This window comes from Paroedura picta, chromosome 5 (genome assembly GCF_049243985.1).
Source record: "Paroedura picta isolate Pp20150507F chromosome 5, Ppicta_v3.0, whole genome shotgun sequence".
NCBI classification, from domain to species: Eukaryota; Metazoa; Chordata; class Lepidosauria; order Squamata; family Gekkonidae; genus Paroedura; species Paroedura picta.
Genome location: NC_135373.1, coordinates 64,866,784 through 64,884,138, shown reverse-complemented (window position 1 = coordinate 64,884,138; position 17,355 = coordinate 64,866,784). Strand labels below are relative to the sequence as shown.

The 17,355-nt window shown below is 44.0% G+C and overlaps 1 protein-coding gene across 7 annotated transcripts in view; it reads left to right on the top strand.

Annotated features, from left to right (window-relative positions):
• The window catches only part of PLXNB2 (plexin B2), a 405,779-nt gene that overhangs the window by 97,990 nt on the left and 290,434 nt on the right, over nt 1–17,355 (top strand). For all 7 annotated transcript variants that reach the window (XM_077338327.1, XM_077338326.1, XM_077338324.1 and 4 more), the window contains exon 2: nt 16,326–16,505. Coding sequence is in view for 1 of the 7 variants with exons in the window: in XM_077338326.1 (XP_077194441.1) it covers nt 16,471–16,505 (35 nt within the window). In the remaining 6 variants the exon portion in view is untranslated. The remainder of the gene's footprint in view (nt 1–16,325; nt 16,506–17,355) is intronic.

The window sequence follows — 17,355 nt, the reverse complement described above, 5'->3', positions numbered from 1 at the left end:
GGGCGGTCTAAAAATTAAATAATAATAATAATAATAATAATAATAATAATAATAAATGGAGTAGCCCGTGTTGTGCCATGTGCTGCTGCCACTGCCTTGCTCCATTCATGTCCTGGCTTCCATTGCCACCTGTTGAAACCCCCCCATCACCATGGAGACCCCTCTTACTCTGGATTTCAAACCCTGGGAGGGAGGAAGAGGTAGAGGAATGGCACCTCCCCTGCTGCTGCTGCTGCTGCTGCTGCTGCTGCTGCTCTCTGGGGTGGCTGAGTAGGCCTTGGCCCTGTGAGACCAGCTGCCACAGGCCACCACTGCCACAGGCCACCACTGCCCCTCTCAGCAGCCACTGCAGTAGCCGCCCCTGGGGCTGTGGGCAGTTCAGCCTAATGGGCATCCTTCATTTCAGCTACACAAGTGGACCAAGGCTGAGAAGAGCCACTGGGAGGCAGAGAAGGATGAGCTCCAGGTGCTCCATGGGGTGGGTAGGACAGAGGGGGGTCTTGCCAGCAAGCCTCCCAAGAAGTGAGCGATTCAAGTGCCACATCATTTTGCACCTTCCTACAGCCACTGCCTGTCAGCGCTCAGCATGCGTACACCAAGGAACTCTCCCCACCCCAGAAGCGCTCACTACAGGCCGTTGCCTGGCTCCAGGGTGCCACCGCTCAGGTGGGTGGCTGTATCGGTCTGTGGGTGGGCATAAAGTGTTGGTATTTTTTGTGCTACATTATTGCCTTGGAGTATGTGGACACATTGCTTAAAGACGTTTTTTAAAAATGTCAGTCTTAACTTCCATAGTTAAACTTTACTTCCTCCTACATTTGAATCATTTCCTAATTGACTTGTCCGAGGGCAGACTTGTAACTATTGATTTTTGTGAATGTTGGACTTTGGACCCAAAGTGTTTAAATAGATTACACCCTGTTTTTACCAGAGAATACTTCCTTCTACCTTTAACAGGTCTAGCTGGATTATTTGTCTTACTTGATTATGTACTTGACTCAGCAGGTGTTACAGAAGCCTGAAAAAATATTCAGGAGTCTTCCATGGTCAAAAGGTTGAAAAAGGCTGCCATAGGGACAAGCACATTCAATTCATATTTTATATTGCATGGGCTGTCTCTGTTTAATTTAAAGAAAACAGTTTATAGCAACTATATTTTCAGATGCTGAATTAAACTTTTCAAGTGTAACTTGAACTAGGATGGCAGCTGTTGACAATCTTTTGAAGAATAAGGCTTTATTTACTGATTTGTTCAGTAATCAGGCAGTTGCTCATTGCGGGGGTTGTGAAAAGGAATGAGACTGTATAATACTATCTGTATAATACTTTCATTTTTTGACAAACATCTAAACAGATTCTTGTCACTGTGATGGCCTTGGTCGTGAAGGAATGCAGTTGATGCCTGCGTGTTAGAAATTGCTGCGTGTTTTCAAATTGCTGTTACCTTATGATTTGAAACTGAGCCGGAAATGTGTGCGTTTGAAAGAAAAAATATATGCACAATAAGATGTAAACAAGATTTCTACAGAAATGTACCCATCACCCCCCCCCACCCTGTAAATAGCTAATTGAAGTATTACCTGCTAACTTACGTTCTCATCTGAATGAAGAGGAATCTGAAAACCTGATTCAGTCTCCACTGCTTCTGTTGTACATGGAAACGGATACAGAGAAAGGTTTGTCATAGTTACTGTTGTGTAGATTCTGTTGGCCAGGTCATATATATCAAGGTAAGGCTGAGTTGGCAGGAAGCCATTTCTTGCCACTACATTAACTTTTTCTCCAAAAATATTGTTTGGTCCACTACAACCACCAGGCTTTTAATTGAGTCAGCAAGGGTCAGGTGAACTGCATAAAAAATGGGGAGCATGCATACTTCTGGGGAAATGGCAACCCAAACAGGAACATTTCTAAAAGCTCCAGACTTAATGCATTGTATTAATGCCAGGATAGAGATAATTTATTTCTCTACCTTCACATGTCCCCTATGGACATTCTAGATGTCCCCAAGCTCTTCAGATGAACCAGTTCTGTGGTAAACAAAGAGCGCTTATAGAGAAGCAAACTTGTTGAGAGCCAGCTTAGTATAGTGGTTAGGAGTGCAGACTTCTAATCTGGTGAGCCGGGTTTGATTCTGCGCTCCCCCACATACAAGAAAGTGGCTGCTTCGGAGGGGAGAGAGACTGTATGGCAATGCCCCTGCCTCCACTTAAGGCCCTGTCCTCCCCAGGCCCCAAATGCCCAAGAGTTCCCCCATCTGGATCTGCCTCCCCCCATCCGGTGCCCAGCCCTATTGCACACAAGGGCCTTGCTCACAAGTGGATCCTGGGAATCCTCCGCGGTTACAGCTTCTCCTCAGAGTCCAGAGAGCAGGGAATGGTTGCTTTGGAAGGGAGGGGGGAGCTCTAGGCCCATGTGAAAGGATCAGTTGACTCCCAAAGGGGTCATTACCCACAGGTTGAGAACTGCTGGTCTAGAAGTTATCCATGCCACATTGACAGTATCTCTGCTAGCTGATAGCGTGTGCTCACTGAGGAACTCGGTGGACAATAGACAAAAAGAATGCCTAAATCTGTCCTTAGACCCTAGTGTAAGACACATGCAGTCAATGCCAGCAATACTTTGGGCTGGAAGTGTACAGTAATTGAAGAACTCAGGAAAATAGCCACACCTCTCCCTCTGCCAGCTGTATGCAGTAGGGATGGGTATGAACCAGAAAAATGCTGCTCAGTTTGTAGTTGACCCTTGAACCAAATCCTGAACCATGAGGCTCATTTACAAATCAAACCAGTTTTTGTGGTTCATGCCCCTCCAAACCCTGTTAAAAGGGACCACTGGCCCTTTAAACCGGGTTTGCAGAAGGCCCAAAAAACAGCTGAGTGGCAGAGAGCTTTAGGGGAACTGTATAAAACTGTAGCAAAAGAGTTGAACACAGCCTGAAAAACAGGCTGGATAGGGGCTAGAAGGGACTTGACTTCTCCCTTTCTCCTGGCCAGGAGTGGTGGCGGGGATCTCCCCAGAAAGGGTTGGTGGAGTAAATTGAAATAGATATTGTCATGTTTGTTAGTTGAGAAAGTTCAGTAACAGGTTGATGAATTGAAGCCCATTTATAATTTTCTCGCTGATCACACACATCTTTAAAACACGGCACTTTTCTGAGCACGTTATAGTCTGTTGTCTTACCCTGAGCTATTGTTTTCTTGTTTAAAAACAATCAGCAAAAAGCCCTGCTTTTTATATGTAAATATTTTCAGGGCAGATAACATCACCAATAATTGTTTAACTTTTTTTTTAATGACACTCTTCCCATTTAGCAAATGCTTATGTGGCTCAAAATGCATGCATCAAAGTGGGAGGTAAGCTGTGTTGAACTGGAGGAGGATAAATGCTTTGCAGGCAGCAGACTTGTGACAGAGACAATGAACTTTCTTTGGGGGATGCCACAGATGTTTTCTGACTTTTTGTGCTGGGGAAGAGCTTTCTGGAATTAGAAGTCTTCAATGAAAAAGGAACTGTCTTCTGTCTGTTACTAAACTGGATTAGGGAACTATTTCTAGCCACAAGCATTTTATGACTGTTGTGGGATGTTCAGTTCAGCCTCTGGAAGATGGTTCTGTACTACTAATGACTTTAAATTCAGCAGTAAAGTGGGTGATCTGTAATAGAATGTCTGTGAAGTAAATATGTATCAGCTGCTCTTGTGAAATGTTCTCTCACTGTTCTCATGTGGCCATCGCATTCTGTTTTAAGGATTCTTTCCTTTTAAAGCAGCTGTTATGGGTTGTTATGGTCATTTAAAAATGTTTCTTTAGCTTCCAGCAAAATCCATGCTACTTGTTTGTATAAATAGGCTATAGTGCCAAATGGGAAATCTGAACTGCAAAAATGACTTCATTTTCGCGGCTGCCCTTGTACGATGGAAAGTACAGATAGGTTTCCTTATCTTCTGCTGGTGTGAGTTCATTGGAGATGCAAGATTTTTTTAAATGGAAAGAACATCAAAGCAAATGGTTTTCTAAAAATATTTGCTTTAATAACAACTGTATAAATATTGAAGCAAGTTGGTATCACAACACTTCACAAATTTGGCAAGACTGAGGTGTGAAATAAATATTTCCATTTTGGAACTAAAATACTCTAGGATGGGTCCACTTTCTGAGTGTTGTGTTTAGATCCCAATCAAAGGGTTTCACCACATCTTTTCCTCCCTGAGGACTGGCTTGGAGGTGACACTTAAGAACATGACATAAGAAGAGCCCTGTTGGATCAGTACATTAGTCAGTCTAGTCCAACATCCTGTATTGCACAGTGGGTAATCAGTTTCTCTGAATGGTGAACAACAAAGCATAGAGGCCAAGGCCTTTCCCTGACATTGCCTCATGGCTCTGGGATTCAGAAGCTTAGTACTTCTGAGGGAGTTGGTTGTTTACATTGTGGCAATAAACCAGTTGAAAGTAAGAAATAAGTTTCAGAAAATAAGAAGCCTTTATAGCCAAAATTTGCACCCGAGATTCTGTTTCCAGCTAGTCAGAGTATGCTGAGTGCAGAGTGCATGTCTTTGAGAGGCCCACATTTTCAAAAAAGTTGGTTATAAAGTGTCTTGTGTGTCTTCATTGGAACCATGGAAACACCTACCTTCATCTCTTACCAAGAGCCTTATGACTGGAAACTAATATAGGAATTCCTGGTCTGTGGTTTAAGTCATGATTACATTATAGCAGCCTTTCTCAACATTTTTAACCATTGAGAAACCCCTGAAACAGTCTTCCGAGTTAAAGAAACGCTGGAAGTGATGTCAGCAGGCTACACCCTCCTGACACCTTCCCAAAAGTCACATGTCACCAAAAGCAACATCACCCAGATAATCCCACAGGATGTGACATCACCAGACCATGCCCACAGCAAAGGAAACAACAGCATGGAAATATTTTCAGTTGATTTGTGAATAGAGCCAAGCCTGTACTCTGAGCTGGCTACCAGTTTGCTCTTCACCAAAGGGAGCCTGCAGTGGGAGCCTACAGAAACAGGGCCAGGGCAGGCCTATGCCATTCCATCACTCCCATCCCAATGCCAGAAACAGGGCTAGGGCAGGCCTATTCTTCTCCATCGCCCCACCCCCCAGTCAAGTTCAAATGACAGTACATACCTCTCTGGACTCCAGTTGCAACCATGTGCAAAGAGCCTTGGCCATCAAGGATTTGTATGGTTAGGGCCCCTTCCCACCCCCTCCAGGCCCAACATTGTCCATTTTCGGAGGGAAGGGCAGGTTTATATGACTGTATATGGTCATATCATCCAATATGTTTTTTAAAAATTAAAAAAATTAAAATTAATTAACTTCCACCCAATTGGCAAAACCCTTCCAGACCCATTGTGAAACTCCAGGGTTTCACAAAGCCCCAGTTGAAAAAGCCTGCATTATAGAATCAGGTTGGTAGCCATGTTAACCTGAGCAGCAGAACAAAGTTTTAGACCAGTGGCACCTTTAAGACCAAAAAAGTTTTGTTCAAGGTATAAAACGACCATTGAATACATACTGAGAGGGGTCCTTGTTGGGTGAGTTTCCACCACTGGATCAAGGGCGGCAGGAATTTCAAGTTCTTCTTCTGGCCACTAAGCTCAAATATAACATTAGTCTTATCCATAACTTTAAACACCAAGGAACTGTCAGGTGAATGGAAATAACAGATAAGCAGTTAAAGGAAGAAGAACATAACTAGAGAATAGTAAGAACGGCAGTTCTCCCTGTTTGCATATCAAGTATCAGAATGTCTTTATTTCTTGTTAGCATGATGAAGGAGGGAGGGATGAAGATGTCCTCTTATACCCCAGGGAAGAAGGACCCTTCTCATTATGTATTCAATGGTAATTCTCCTCCTGGGATGAGGACATCTTGTTGGGACCTCCCATAGCAGTGGGTCTCTTAGGACGGGCTATCGTCATCTGGTCTAATCACTTGTTGTTTTAGGAATCTGACTACTTGTGGATGCTTAGAGATAGGCTTCCCATTAAAGTATGGAAGAAATGAAGCCAGGGCTGCCACTTGTCGCCATAGGGTAGCCACCTTCAGTTTCTGGGAGGGACCATCCTGGAGAAACTGAAGTACATCCCTGAGTCTTGGAGACAGGTGATTTATCTTTATGATGACATTATGGTGTGGATTACATAAATGCTGTATCCCCTCTTGCTCAAATGTTCCTGCTCAATCTCCAAGTAATCAATTTTAACCACTCCAGGTCTGTTAGCCATACCAGGCCCTGCGATAACATGTTCACTTGTACTGGAATCTGTACTGGGGATTGTGATGACATTCTTACTAGAGTTGAGAATCAAGGCTCATGTGGCCAGTGAGGAGCAAGCACAATCACTTCTGCCCTTAGGCTTTTTATTCTTGACAAGAAGTCAAGAAGTGAGGAAGTACTTGGAATGGGGGAAAAAGCATACATCAGTGTTCAGGGCCAAAGGACCATCAGCATGTCTGTGCTCTCTGCTGCTAGGTGAAAGTACCTGGACATGAACCTCTATGTCTATCTGTTATCTGCAGTCACGAATAGATCCATTTTCTGTCTTCCAAGATGTACCACCACCAATTAGATTAATTCTGGCTTTAGATGCCACTCCGATATCGTCCTGCTCAGCCAGGCCACCCAGACATTCTCTTTTCCTCACATGTGTTCCTCCCTTAGTCAATGTTATTTATGGTCATAGACAATCCAGTAGAAGGCATAGAATTACAGATGTAAAATCAATTATGATGGATAAAAACTAAGAGATATATGGATTGTATATCCATTGTATATGGATCCAGTGTAAGAGTACTAGTAGTAGGGTTGTTCCAGCTCTCCCTTATTTTTGTAGCTACCCAAGTGTATTTAACAATAATTTTTGTTAGGTCTTTGTTTGTGTCCAACAGTATTGACTTAAGATGTTGTTTCCTTAAACCTCTGGGGCATTCTGTAAGCATTGAGGCTAGTGAATCTGTGTGTAGGTGATGATAGAGTTTGCACTCAAATAGGACATGTTTTGTTGTCTCTGTTTGACTTTCATTACAGATACACTTGTGTGCTTCTATTGGCAGCCCTTTGAACTTTCCTTCCAGAAAAGCGGAAGGGGAGCATTATTATGTAGAAGAGTGAAACTTCTTCTTTGTTCAGAATGTAATAGATGGGTTAGCTATGTCATCAAGACAGTCTTGTTAAGAAAGTCTTTTCCAAAAAGTGGGTCCAAAATCTTAAGATCATGCTGTCTTTCTACATCTGTTCTTTATTAATTATTTTGCCTTATCATGTCCCAGGCTCGCTTTGATAAGACAGACCATAGGAGCCCAGCTTCTCTAACAGTACATTTAACCAGTGCACAACAAATGAATCTGTCAGTAGGAGGTTAATAAGACCCTTCTGTTGAAATATCAGTTTTAGCCAGAACATAAAGGTTGCCACGCAAAGCTTAGTCCGAACATTAATCATTCCAGTCTCTGTCCTAATTGTGACATTAGAAATTTTATCTAGCAACTGGGGAATTGTTCTCAAAAATTTAGATCAAAGATGGACAGGTTACCAGAGATGCTTATTGAGGCCCCATAGGTCAGTTGTGCAAGAGCTTTAGCCTTGAAGATGTTTATGGCTGCTTGTATGCATCTTCCACCTTTTTGCCAGAAAAATTTCTGTATTGCACTTGAGCTTTTTTGAGTGTTTGATGAGATATAATGTATATGTGCAGTTCTAGCATTTGTGGCCTGAAATAGAACTCCCAGATATTTGTAGCACTTTACTTGTTCTATTAGTGTCCCGTTTATTCTCCAAATGTGGGATTTCTGCCTCTTTCCACAAACCATGACTTTGGTTTTATTATAATTCACTTCAAGGTAGTTTGCATGACAGTAGGAGTTTTTCCTCCCTTAGTGACAGGAGATTTGTGTCTGCCCACTGTAATACTCACAGTGCTTTCCTGTACAGGTTCAATGACTTGGAGCCCCCTTGGTTGTTTAAATATGCCTTTGTGGCTATATTGTCTGTTCTTATAATTATATGATTATTTCTTAACTTCCCTTTGAAGTGCTGTAGGGCTTGCCAACATACGCTGGATCATGGAGAAAGCTAGGGAGTTCCAGAAAAACATTACTTCTTCTTCATTGACTATGCTAAAGCCTTTGATTGTGTGGAGCACAACAAATAGTGGCAAGTTCTTAAAGAGATGGGAATACCAGAGCATCTTATTTGTCTCTTGAGAAACCTATATGCAGGTCAAGAAGCAACAGTGAGAATCGGGCATGGAATCACTGATTGGTTCAAAATTGAGAAAGGAGTTCGGCAAGGCTGTATACTGTCACCTTGCCTATTTAACTTGGATGTGGAGCACATCATGAGAAAGGTGGGTTTAGATGAATCACAAATTGGGATTAAGATTGCAGGGGAAAATATCAGCAACCTCATATATGCAGATGATTCCACTCTAATGGCAGAAAGTGAAGAAGAACGAAAGAGCCTCTTGATGCGAGTGAAGGGGAAGAGTGCGAAAGCTGGCTTGAAACTCAGCATCAATCAGACTAAGATCATGGCATCCAGCCCTCTCAATTCCTGGCAAATAGATGGGGAAGAAATTGAGGTAGTGACAGATTTTATTTTCCTGGGCTCCGAGATCACTACAGATGGGGACTGCAACAAAGAAATTGAATATGCTTGCTCCTTGGGAGGAAAGCTATGGCAAATCTAGACGGCATCCTAAAAAGCAGAGACATCACCCTGCCAACAAAAGTGCATCTAATCAAGGCTATGGTCTTCCCAGTTACAATATATGGCTGTGAAAGTTGGACCATAAGGAAGGCCGAGAGTCAAAGAATTGAGGCTTTTGAACTCTGGTGCTGGAGAAGACTCTTGCCTCAACTGCCACCTTCCCCCTCTTACGGACCCTGAGGCACACTGGCCGCTGGACCATCCAAAACCACCCGCCTGTTATAGAGGCCCTTGGACTGCAAGGCAAACAAACCGGTCAGTCCTAGAGGAGATCAGCCCTGTCTGCTCCTTAGAAGGCCAGATCCTGAAAATGAAACTCAAATACTTTGGCCACCTCATGAGAAGAAAGGACTCCCTGGAGAAGAGCCTAATGCTGGAAGCGATTGAGGGCAAAAGAAGAAGGGGACGACAGAGGATGAGGTGGCTGGATGGAGTCACTGAAGCAGTCGGTGCAAACTTAAATGGACTCCAGGGAATGGTAGAGGACAGGAAGGCCTGGAGGATCATTGTCCATGGGGTCGTGATGGGTCGGACACGACTTCGCAACTAACAACAACAGCAAGGGTTTGGAACACTGCTCGCATCTCTAGCATGTTTATCGGAAGTTGAGTCTCCTGATGGGACTACTTCTCCTGAGCTGACAGGCTGTCTACTGTTGCTTCCCAACCCAACAGACTGGCCTCTGTGAACACCTGCGTTTCCTGACCGGCTCTGAATATTTTCCCTTTTGTTAAATTGCGCTCCTTTGTCCACCATGAGAGGCTAAGTCTTACCGCTAGAGGAACCTATATTCTCCTGTCCTTTTTGTGGGTTATGTCATTTTGGTAGGCTCTCTGAAGCTTTGAAGGGGTTGAGTGTAGTCTTGCCCATGCCACTGTGTTCAGGTTTGAAATTAGTAGACCCATCAGGCTTGCCAATAGCATTAGAGCTGATGTTTTGCCCTTGATTACTTAGCTTGCCAACTCCTTGGTCTTTTGAAACTTTTTGTCCATCATGTACAGACTGGAGGTTAATGTGTCTCTCCATACTCCTACATGTTGTAGGGATTTTGATGATATCAGAGAGCTCTTTTGTAGACTGATTATGAATCCGAATGTCAGTAACATTTCCATAGCAATTTTGGTGTGGCTGAGGGCCTGCTCTAGGGAGTCTGCAAATAGCAACAGATCGTATAAATAGGGGTCTATGTGTAATCCTTGGCTCTTGAGCAGAGCAACCGGAACTATCAACATCTTTGAAAAGACTCGTGGGGTCGTTGAGAGCCCAAATAGAAGTGCTCTGTATTGATAATGTTGGGTGCCTATGCAGAAACAGAGGAATTTTTTGTTTCTAGAATTGGGACATGCAGATACGCCTCTGAGAAGTCCGTTGATGTTAAGAATTCTCCCTTCTGCAGTGCTTTGGAGATTGATTTTAAGGTCTCCATTCTGAAGTGCTTTAGTGTTATGAAACAGTTTAGAATTTTTAAGTCCAAGTCCACTCTCCAGTTCCCGTTTGCCTTGGGAATGGTGAAGAAGCTGGAGTTACTCCCATTTTCTCTTCTCATTTTGGTACCTGTTCTATCGTCTGCATATGTAACAAGTGTTAGATTGCTTTTTTGGGTTCTTTCCAATTTTGTTTTTGTCTTTGGACATGGGGATTGCGTAAATTTGGTGGTGGGAGTCTTACAACCTCTATGGCATAGCCTTGTTTTATGACCTCCAATGCCCAGCTGTCTGTGTGTTCTGTGTGGCAGTTGTTTTGGAATAAGGCTAGACTTCCTCCCGCCATAGGGTTGGGTTTTCCTTTTCTATCTTGCTTGGGAGGGAGAATTGAGCAGTTTTGTGCTAGTTTTATTTTTATATATATACTAGATTTTAAGCCCATTTTAATTTTAAATAAAATGGGCGCTAGTTGGGCTGGGGGGGAGAGCCTGTCCCCGGCAGAAGCTGTAGAGAAAAGGGGGCAGTGGAAAGGAGGCTTCTGGTGGGGCCGGGATCTCCCTTGGGGAATGGGCGGTAGCCTCTCGCCGCAGGGACTGCCTCGCATCCGCGCAGAGCGCTGCTGGCCCCAGCTCACTTACCGGGCAGCTGGCGTCGAGGTGGTACAGCTCCAGATGGGCGAAGAGTAGTCGGCTTGTCCCCGCAGCTGCTGGGCGTCTCCTGGGCCTCCGGCGGCGGCTGCGGCTTTTGGGGGCGATTGGCGGCCTGGCAAAGGGAGTGAGGCTGCTGGGCGTCTCCCGGGCCTCGTGCAGCGGCAGCGGCGGCTGTTGTGGGCGGTTCCGTGGCTGGGTAAGGGAGCGATCCTGGTGGGGGTCTCCCAGGTCTCGTGCGGCGGGCCTCCGGTGGTGGCGGCGGCGTTAGGGGCCGATTCGCGGCCTGGGCAAGGGAGTGAGTCTGCTGGGCGTCTTCCGGGCCTGGTGCGGTGGTGGCGGCGGCGTTAGGGGCCGATTCGCGGCCTGGGCAAGGGAGTGAGTCTGCTGGGCGTCTCCCGGGCCTCCTGCGGCGGCGGTGGCAGCGGCCGCGGCGGCTTTTGGGGGCGATTCCTGGCCTGGGCAAGTGAGCGATGCTGCCGGGCGTCTCGTGGGCCTCGTGCGGCGGCGGCAGCGGCTTTAAGGGCCGATTCCCGGCCTGGGCAAGGGAGGTATGCTGCCGGGCGTCTCCCGGGCCTCGTGCGGCGGCGGCGGCTTTAGGGGCCGATTCCCGGCTTGTGCAGCGGGCTGAGAAAGCGGCGGCGGGTGGGCAGCAGGCGAGAAGCCGGTTTGGAGGGCGGCAAGGCGGGCTGCTGGCGGCCGTATGCGGGCCGCTGGCGACAGGAGGAGGAGCTGGTCCTGCTGGAGATGCGTCCAGCTCAGCGGCAAGTGGGGAAATGGCGGGTGTGGGCGGCCAGTCCAGGGCGGGCCAAGTGGCCAATAGGGAGGCACGCTATGCGTGCCTCCCAATTGGCCACTTGGCCCTCGAGTGGCACTCGGAGGGGCCCAATCAGGAGCCGCTTCGCGGCTCCTGATTGGACACCTCCGATTTTTTATCCCGGACCGGTCCCGCCCTAACTCCTCCCCACTACCCCTTACTCTTTTATTCAGTCCGTGGCGCCCGTGGCGCCACGGGCTGTGTATAGATTGGATGTCTTTCTTTGTCTTCTAATATCCTTATTCAGGTTTTCTTTTACCACCATGGTGTTATATTTTGCTGATTGATTCTGTTCGTTGGTGATAATTCTTTATTTTATGGTTTAATTTTAATTATGTTTGTTTTTAAATAATTTTCATTGTATTAGCTGCAGTTCTCCGCAGTGGCTATTATATAGAAATGTGGGTCATAAATCTTATAAAACAAACAATTCCTTTAGGAATTAGCCTTCAACTCTGCCTTTTAAGCTATATCTAAAGCTCTACAGAGTTTTACATGTGAAATCTTGGTATTGTCCAAAGACCTGCTGTTTAGGGCATAGGGATGAGATATTTTACAGGGCATGCTCAGAAAACCCGCAAGCGGTGTGGTTTTATGGGATTATGAGCCACCCCCTATACCTCGCTAGATTTATGTCTGATTGATATAACCTAATCAGTATTCAAATGCTCTTGATATCTATGGAAGCATCTTATTTCCTACGACCTCAGACTTCTTAATTTAAAATATCCCTTGTGTGTGTGTGTGTTCACGTGTACATGCTTTCTGGAGATAAATTCTCTTATCTTTCTTTTCCTTAATAAAGTGTAGGAATACACATTAATAAAAAAAGACCTATCCATCAGAATCTTACTGAAGATAGGTAAGATAATCAACTGGAAAACAGACACCAAAGCATTAGCTGGACTGTATATGTGTGTGCTTTTTGACAAGCTTATTCTCCTGTCCAACATATTTTTGTGCCAACTTTTTGCAAGAAGCTTAGGTGGCATTCCTGATTTTTTCTTTCCTCCCCTTTGTTTTCAAATAATAACCTTGTAAGAGTCATTAGGCTGCTCAAGGTCATTTAGTGCATGAGTAAGGATTGGGTCTTCCAGTGTTTAATTAGCAATAGCACAGTCACATCTCTCAATCTAAGGCCATTCTCACTCTTCAGCAATGACTCCATGAGATATTCAGGCAACAAAAGACATTCTTACGACTCACTAGAAAGTCCCTGTGAGTGTGTCTGTTTCAGTGTATCTTGTGTCAGTGGTTTTGACTCTGCATTTGCCACATAACAAGAGTGCTGGTAGGGCATGTTAGAATAGTCACATTCATTTGGACCATTACTGCTTGTTAGCTTACAGCCATTCTTCCTGGATTTCTCCTCTGCCCCCGGGCTTAGAAATAGGCCTGGAAAATCACTGAAGCAAAGGGGAACTGGTTGGACCTTTTAGCAGGCCTGTTTCTCCAGCCAGGCCATCCAAAGAAATCACTTGGGGCAGCAAATTGGACTGGGCACCAGAGCTCCACATGGGCTCAGCTGACTTTCAGGTTCCTATATGTCAAAGTCATTTGTTTGTTTGTTTATTAGTTTGCTTATTAGTTTGTTTGTTTGTTTATTTATTAAATTTATTCCCCACCACTCCTGAAACCGGCTCATGGTGGGTAACAAATGTCCAATAATGTGGCCAACATCTGCTAGGACCAGGCTGGCAGGATGGCCATACATGTGACCATGACTGTGAAGGATAGATGAACCTTGCTTGAATTTTGTTTCCCCCTTGTATCAAAGGATTTATTGCCCCTGCTCCTGTCTGTCCCTGATATTTAATATCCCTGCTCCTGCCTGTCAATTCTGCCCTGCAGATTTCTACTTCCTATCCTGTACTTTACCATTAATTGGTCATTTAGTGTTTAGGAAACAAATAGCTTTGCCCTTCCTAAAAATAGAGATGGAAATTGATGTAATACCTGTTATTAAGGTCAACCAGTCTGGGACAGGTTATACAAATACTTGCACAAGGAAGATGTGTTGTTTCAGACTTGAGATAAAGCTCCTTTCAGTGTTGAAATAATATCAAGGAAATTATTCTATCCAGAGTACAAGGGAAAGCATAGCACCATAGGACCGACTTCTTTTGGTGAGCTAGTTGTTTTGTTAGATGTTTATCTGTAGTAGGTTTTTAAAATGTGTCTGGCGGAGTATGTCCTTGAAGGCTTCTCTCACACAGGAAGGTTAAATGTTAGATCTTCATGATAACATATGTTTCCAACTCATGCCTTGAATTTTTTTGCATCCCTCCACATGAATGACATGGTTCCTGGACAGGAAATAAACATTTGCACCTAAACAAACCCTAGTCTAACTGGATGATGGCTGCAATTACTAAACAAGGCAATGATTCACTTACTGCTTCAGGAGACAAATGACATTACTCTTATTTTCCTTGCATTCTCTTTCAGGAGATGTGCCAAAGAAATTAGACTATCTAGTCCATCTTAAGAAAAATGCAACTTAACTGGGTTCATCAGGACTGTCCATGCCCCCTTTCCTCTTAATATTTCATTGTTAAGCTTCTAATTTTCCCAGACCCCAAAGGAGCAGCTCTGCAGCTGGAGACACCTAACAAATTGCTTACCCAGAGATAGACATTAGTCTGGTTGTATAAATCTCAGGACATCAGGGTGTCTAGCACTGCAGCATCTGCCTGCTTCCTTGCCTTCCCGGAGATTAACTGTTCCTTCTGCATGGCTTTTCTCTCATTTGCCACCTACTAACAATGCCCACTGAGCCAGAAGGCTGTCTGAGTCTGTTCTTTTGCGTATGCAAATGTTGAGAAATTGGTCCTTTCTGCACAAATGTGTAATTATTTTCTCTGTTCCAGTGACAATTATTAGTGTAAATTGAAGCTCACTTGGTGGCATCACTTAAAAGGGCTTTCACATTGTGCTATTGCAGTGCCTGCCCTTGTTCTTCTGGTGTTTTCTGCTAGGGACTTTTATTGTGACTGATGATATGATGAACAGGCTTCTCTTAGACTCAGGTAAAAGGTTAAGAACAACCTCTTGAAACACATTAATTGTTCCAAAGCTTTTGAAGGGGGAATACTTACAAGGGATAAATAACCAGCTGTTGATAACCTCCAGATCGCTGTCAATTTATACATATTTTAAGTTGTATTCAGTTTTGAACAGCAGAAAGGCTAACTTAGCTTAACAGTGTGCACAAACCTGGAATAGATTGGAACACATTTTCAGAATGCTTTAGTTTGAGAATGAGATTGTTTTCTGTGTCACTTCCAGCCCAATACACACTGTAAATTAATTTTAATTTGTCCACACACGCACACAATGGAATAAAATCCAAAGCTCTGCAGGACTTCTAGTGCATAGACAGAGCTCAAGGGTGGAGTGTATTTTAAATAGATATTTGAAGTATGATGAGGTAATAATATAATATACACTCAGATCTGAAGCATTAAGGGACAGAGAGGAAGGATCACATCAATTGAGGGAGAAGATGAGATTTTCTTGCTCCTATTCCTAAGACAAGATAGTGTACAGCTTTGGTTACATACAAAGAAAATGTGGGAACTGATGCCTGAAGCAAACACCCCTGGATCTAAACTTTTAGATTGTTTCATGTCTGGTCTTAATTGATGTTGGAGACAGAACATGGAGAGGAAAAGAGAAAATACTATTTCATACAATTCTGCCAACCTTAGCAGTTGATTGGAAAATGTCACAGGTGCTCAATGTAGCTTTTGAATCCAGAGGGCTGGTTGGGTTAAATGTTTGTTTTTTTGTCTCTCAGTGTAGGGGTGGGTGTGTGTGTTAGAGAGAGAGAGAGAGAGAGAGAGAGAGAGAGAGAGAGAGAGGATACTGAGGATTATAAAAGAAAATACGCATACAGGGAAATGACATTATCAACACTATAATATATTGAATTTAGATACTTTAAAGGGTTGCACTTAGTTTTGTTTTTATTACATAATGTCTTGTCAAGATGGTAGGTTTTATGACCCTTGATTAATACATGAACTTTACATATCCTTTCTTGTTCTTTTCTGGGAAAGCTGACAAAAATTATTCTTGGGGGTTAATAGCGGTAGATGAATATTACTTAATATCCCATTCTTAATTTTTTCTTCGTCTTGCCAAGTGAATGTCATTATAAGTAAGCATATTGCTTTCTTGCTGGGCTCCTCTCAGGTTATAGCTTATTGTCTCTGCTCTACCACCTTCTTAACAACACTTAGAAATTATATATTACAATGAGATTGTAGCACATACAAAAAAAATCTCCTGGCCATAGCAAAATTGGGTGTTGAACTGGCACACATTTTATATACACACAGTGAAAAATGTCTGCCTTCCTCCCAAAGGTCTATTATGAAAGTCTGGATGTTAAAATCTAGATTTCTGGGGTGTTGGAAACTGAGCTGGAACCTTTCATCAATAGACTTCCCTTTCTTGGTTGTTTGACACATTTTACATCACTACACACAGGTATCAATTCCATGGATTGACTACTATACCTCACTGGTATTCTTCCATACATTAGAGTGTAAAATACAAATTCTTTCCAAATTTGAGACTAACAAATATTTACATGGCAGCTGTGATTCTGTAGACAGTAGGTTAATAAATAAATGTTTCTGTTCCAAATATTTGTTTGCCTTCTGTTTTTTTAATTTAGTTTTCCTTCTGTCCTTTACAGGCACCTTGAAAGGAGCTGTCCAAAGCTTGAGTTTCTGGGCCCTGAAGAGAAATGCTTGCATCATTCCATCTCCTCCTCTGTTTTTAGATGGGAACAGTTTATTGTATTTAAGGATGATTTGCAGTGGAGGTGTGTTCCAGTTCTGATGTACAAGGATTCTTATATGACTTTCACTTGCAGGTAAAAATTCTAATTTCTCCCCTGTGAGAAGCAGATTACTTAATAGAGGAAAATGTTAAGCTTAGAAATAAATTTTTTTCTCTAAATCTCCCCCCCCTCTGATATTGTTCTATTAAGTCACAATAACTTGCTATTGTTAAGGCTCTGACTAGCCAGCTATTCCTCTCATTTCTTTTGAGGAACTATTGTTGAAATGTGCCATAAGAACATAAGATGAGCCTTCTGGATCAGACAAGTGATTTATCTAGTCTAGCCAATCAGTTCCTCTGGGTTGCCAAAAACAGGATATATAGGCCAAGGCCTTCATCTGTCACATCTGGGATCCTGAATGTGGAGGTTCCTCTCAGTCACATGTCCTAATGGAATATACCCCAGGCAGTGGTTCCCAACGTACTTGATGGTGCGCCACAGTGGCCTCGGTGACCCAAAAGGGGTCATAGGGTTGCGTGCTCTGGCGCACTGACGATCATATAAGCCTGAGGCAGCCAGTGCTGCAGATGGGAGGGATGGGAAGCGGCCAGTGCTGTAGCTGGCGCTCACACACAGGTGCAGAGCTTTGCGCCTGTGTACGGGTGCTGGCTGGCATGCCAGCATCGCGGGCACCCCTCCCCTCTGTGCTGCAGCGCTTGGCCGCCTTGGGCTTCCGTGATCACCAAAGGGGCTGGAGCATGCCGGAGCCATTAGGAAGGCAGTGGCATGGTGGTGGCGGCCTCGGTGACCCCTAGGAAAAGGGTCGATCCACCCCCCCCAGGGGTTGCAGCTCACAGGTTGAGAACCACTGTTAAGGAACTCAAATATGTAACCTATCAATAAATTCAGCCACTATACCAGAAGACTGCAAAGTAGCAAA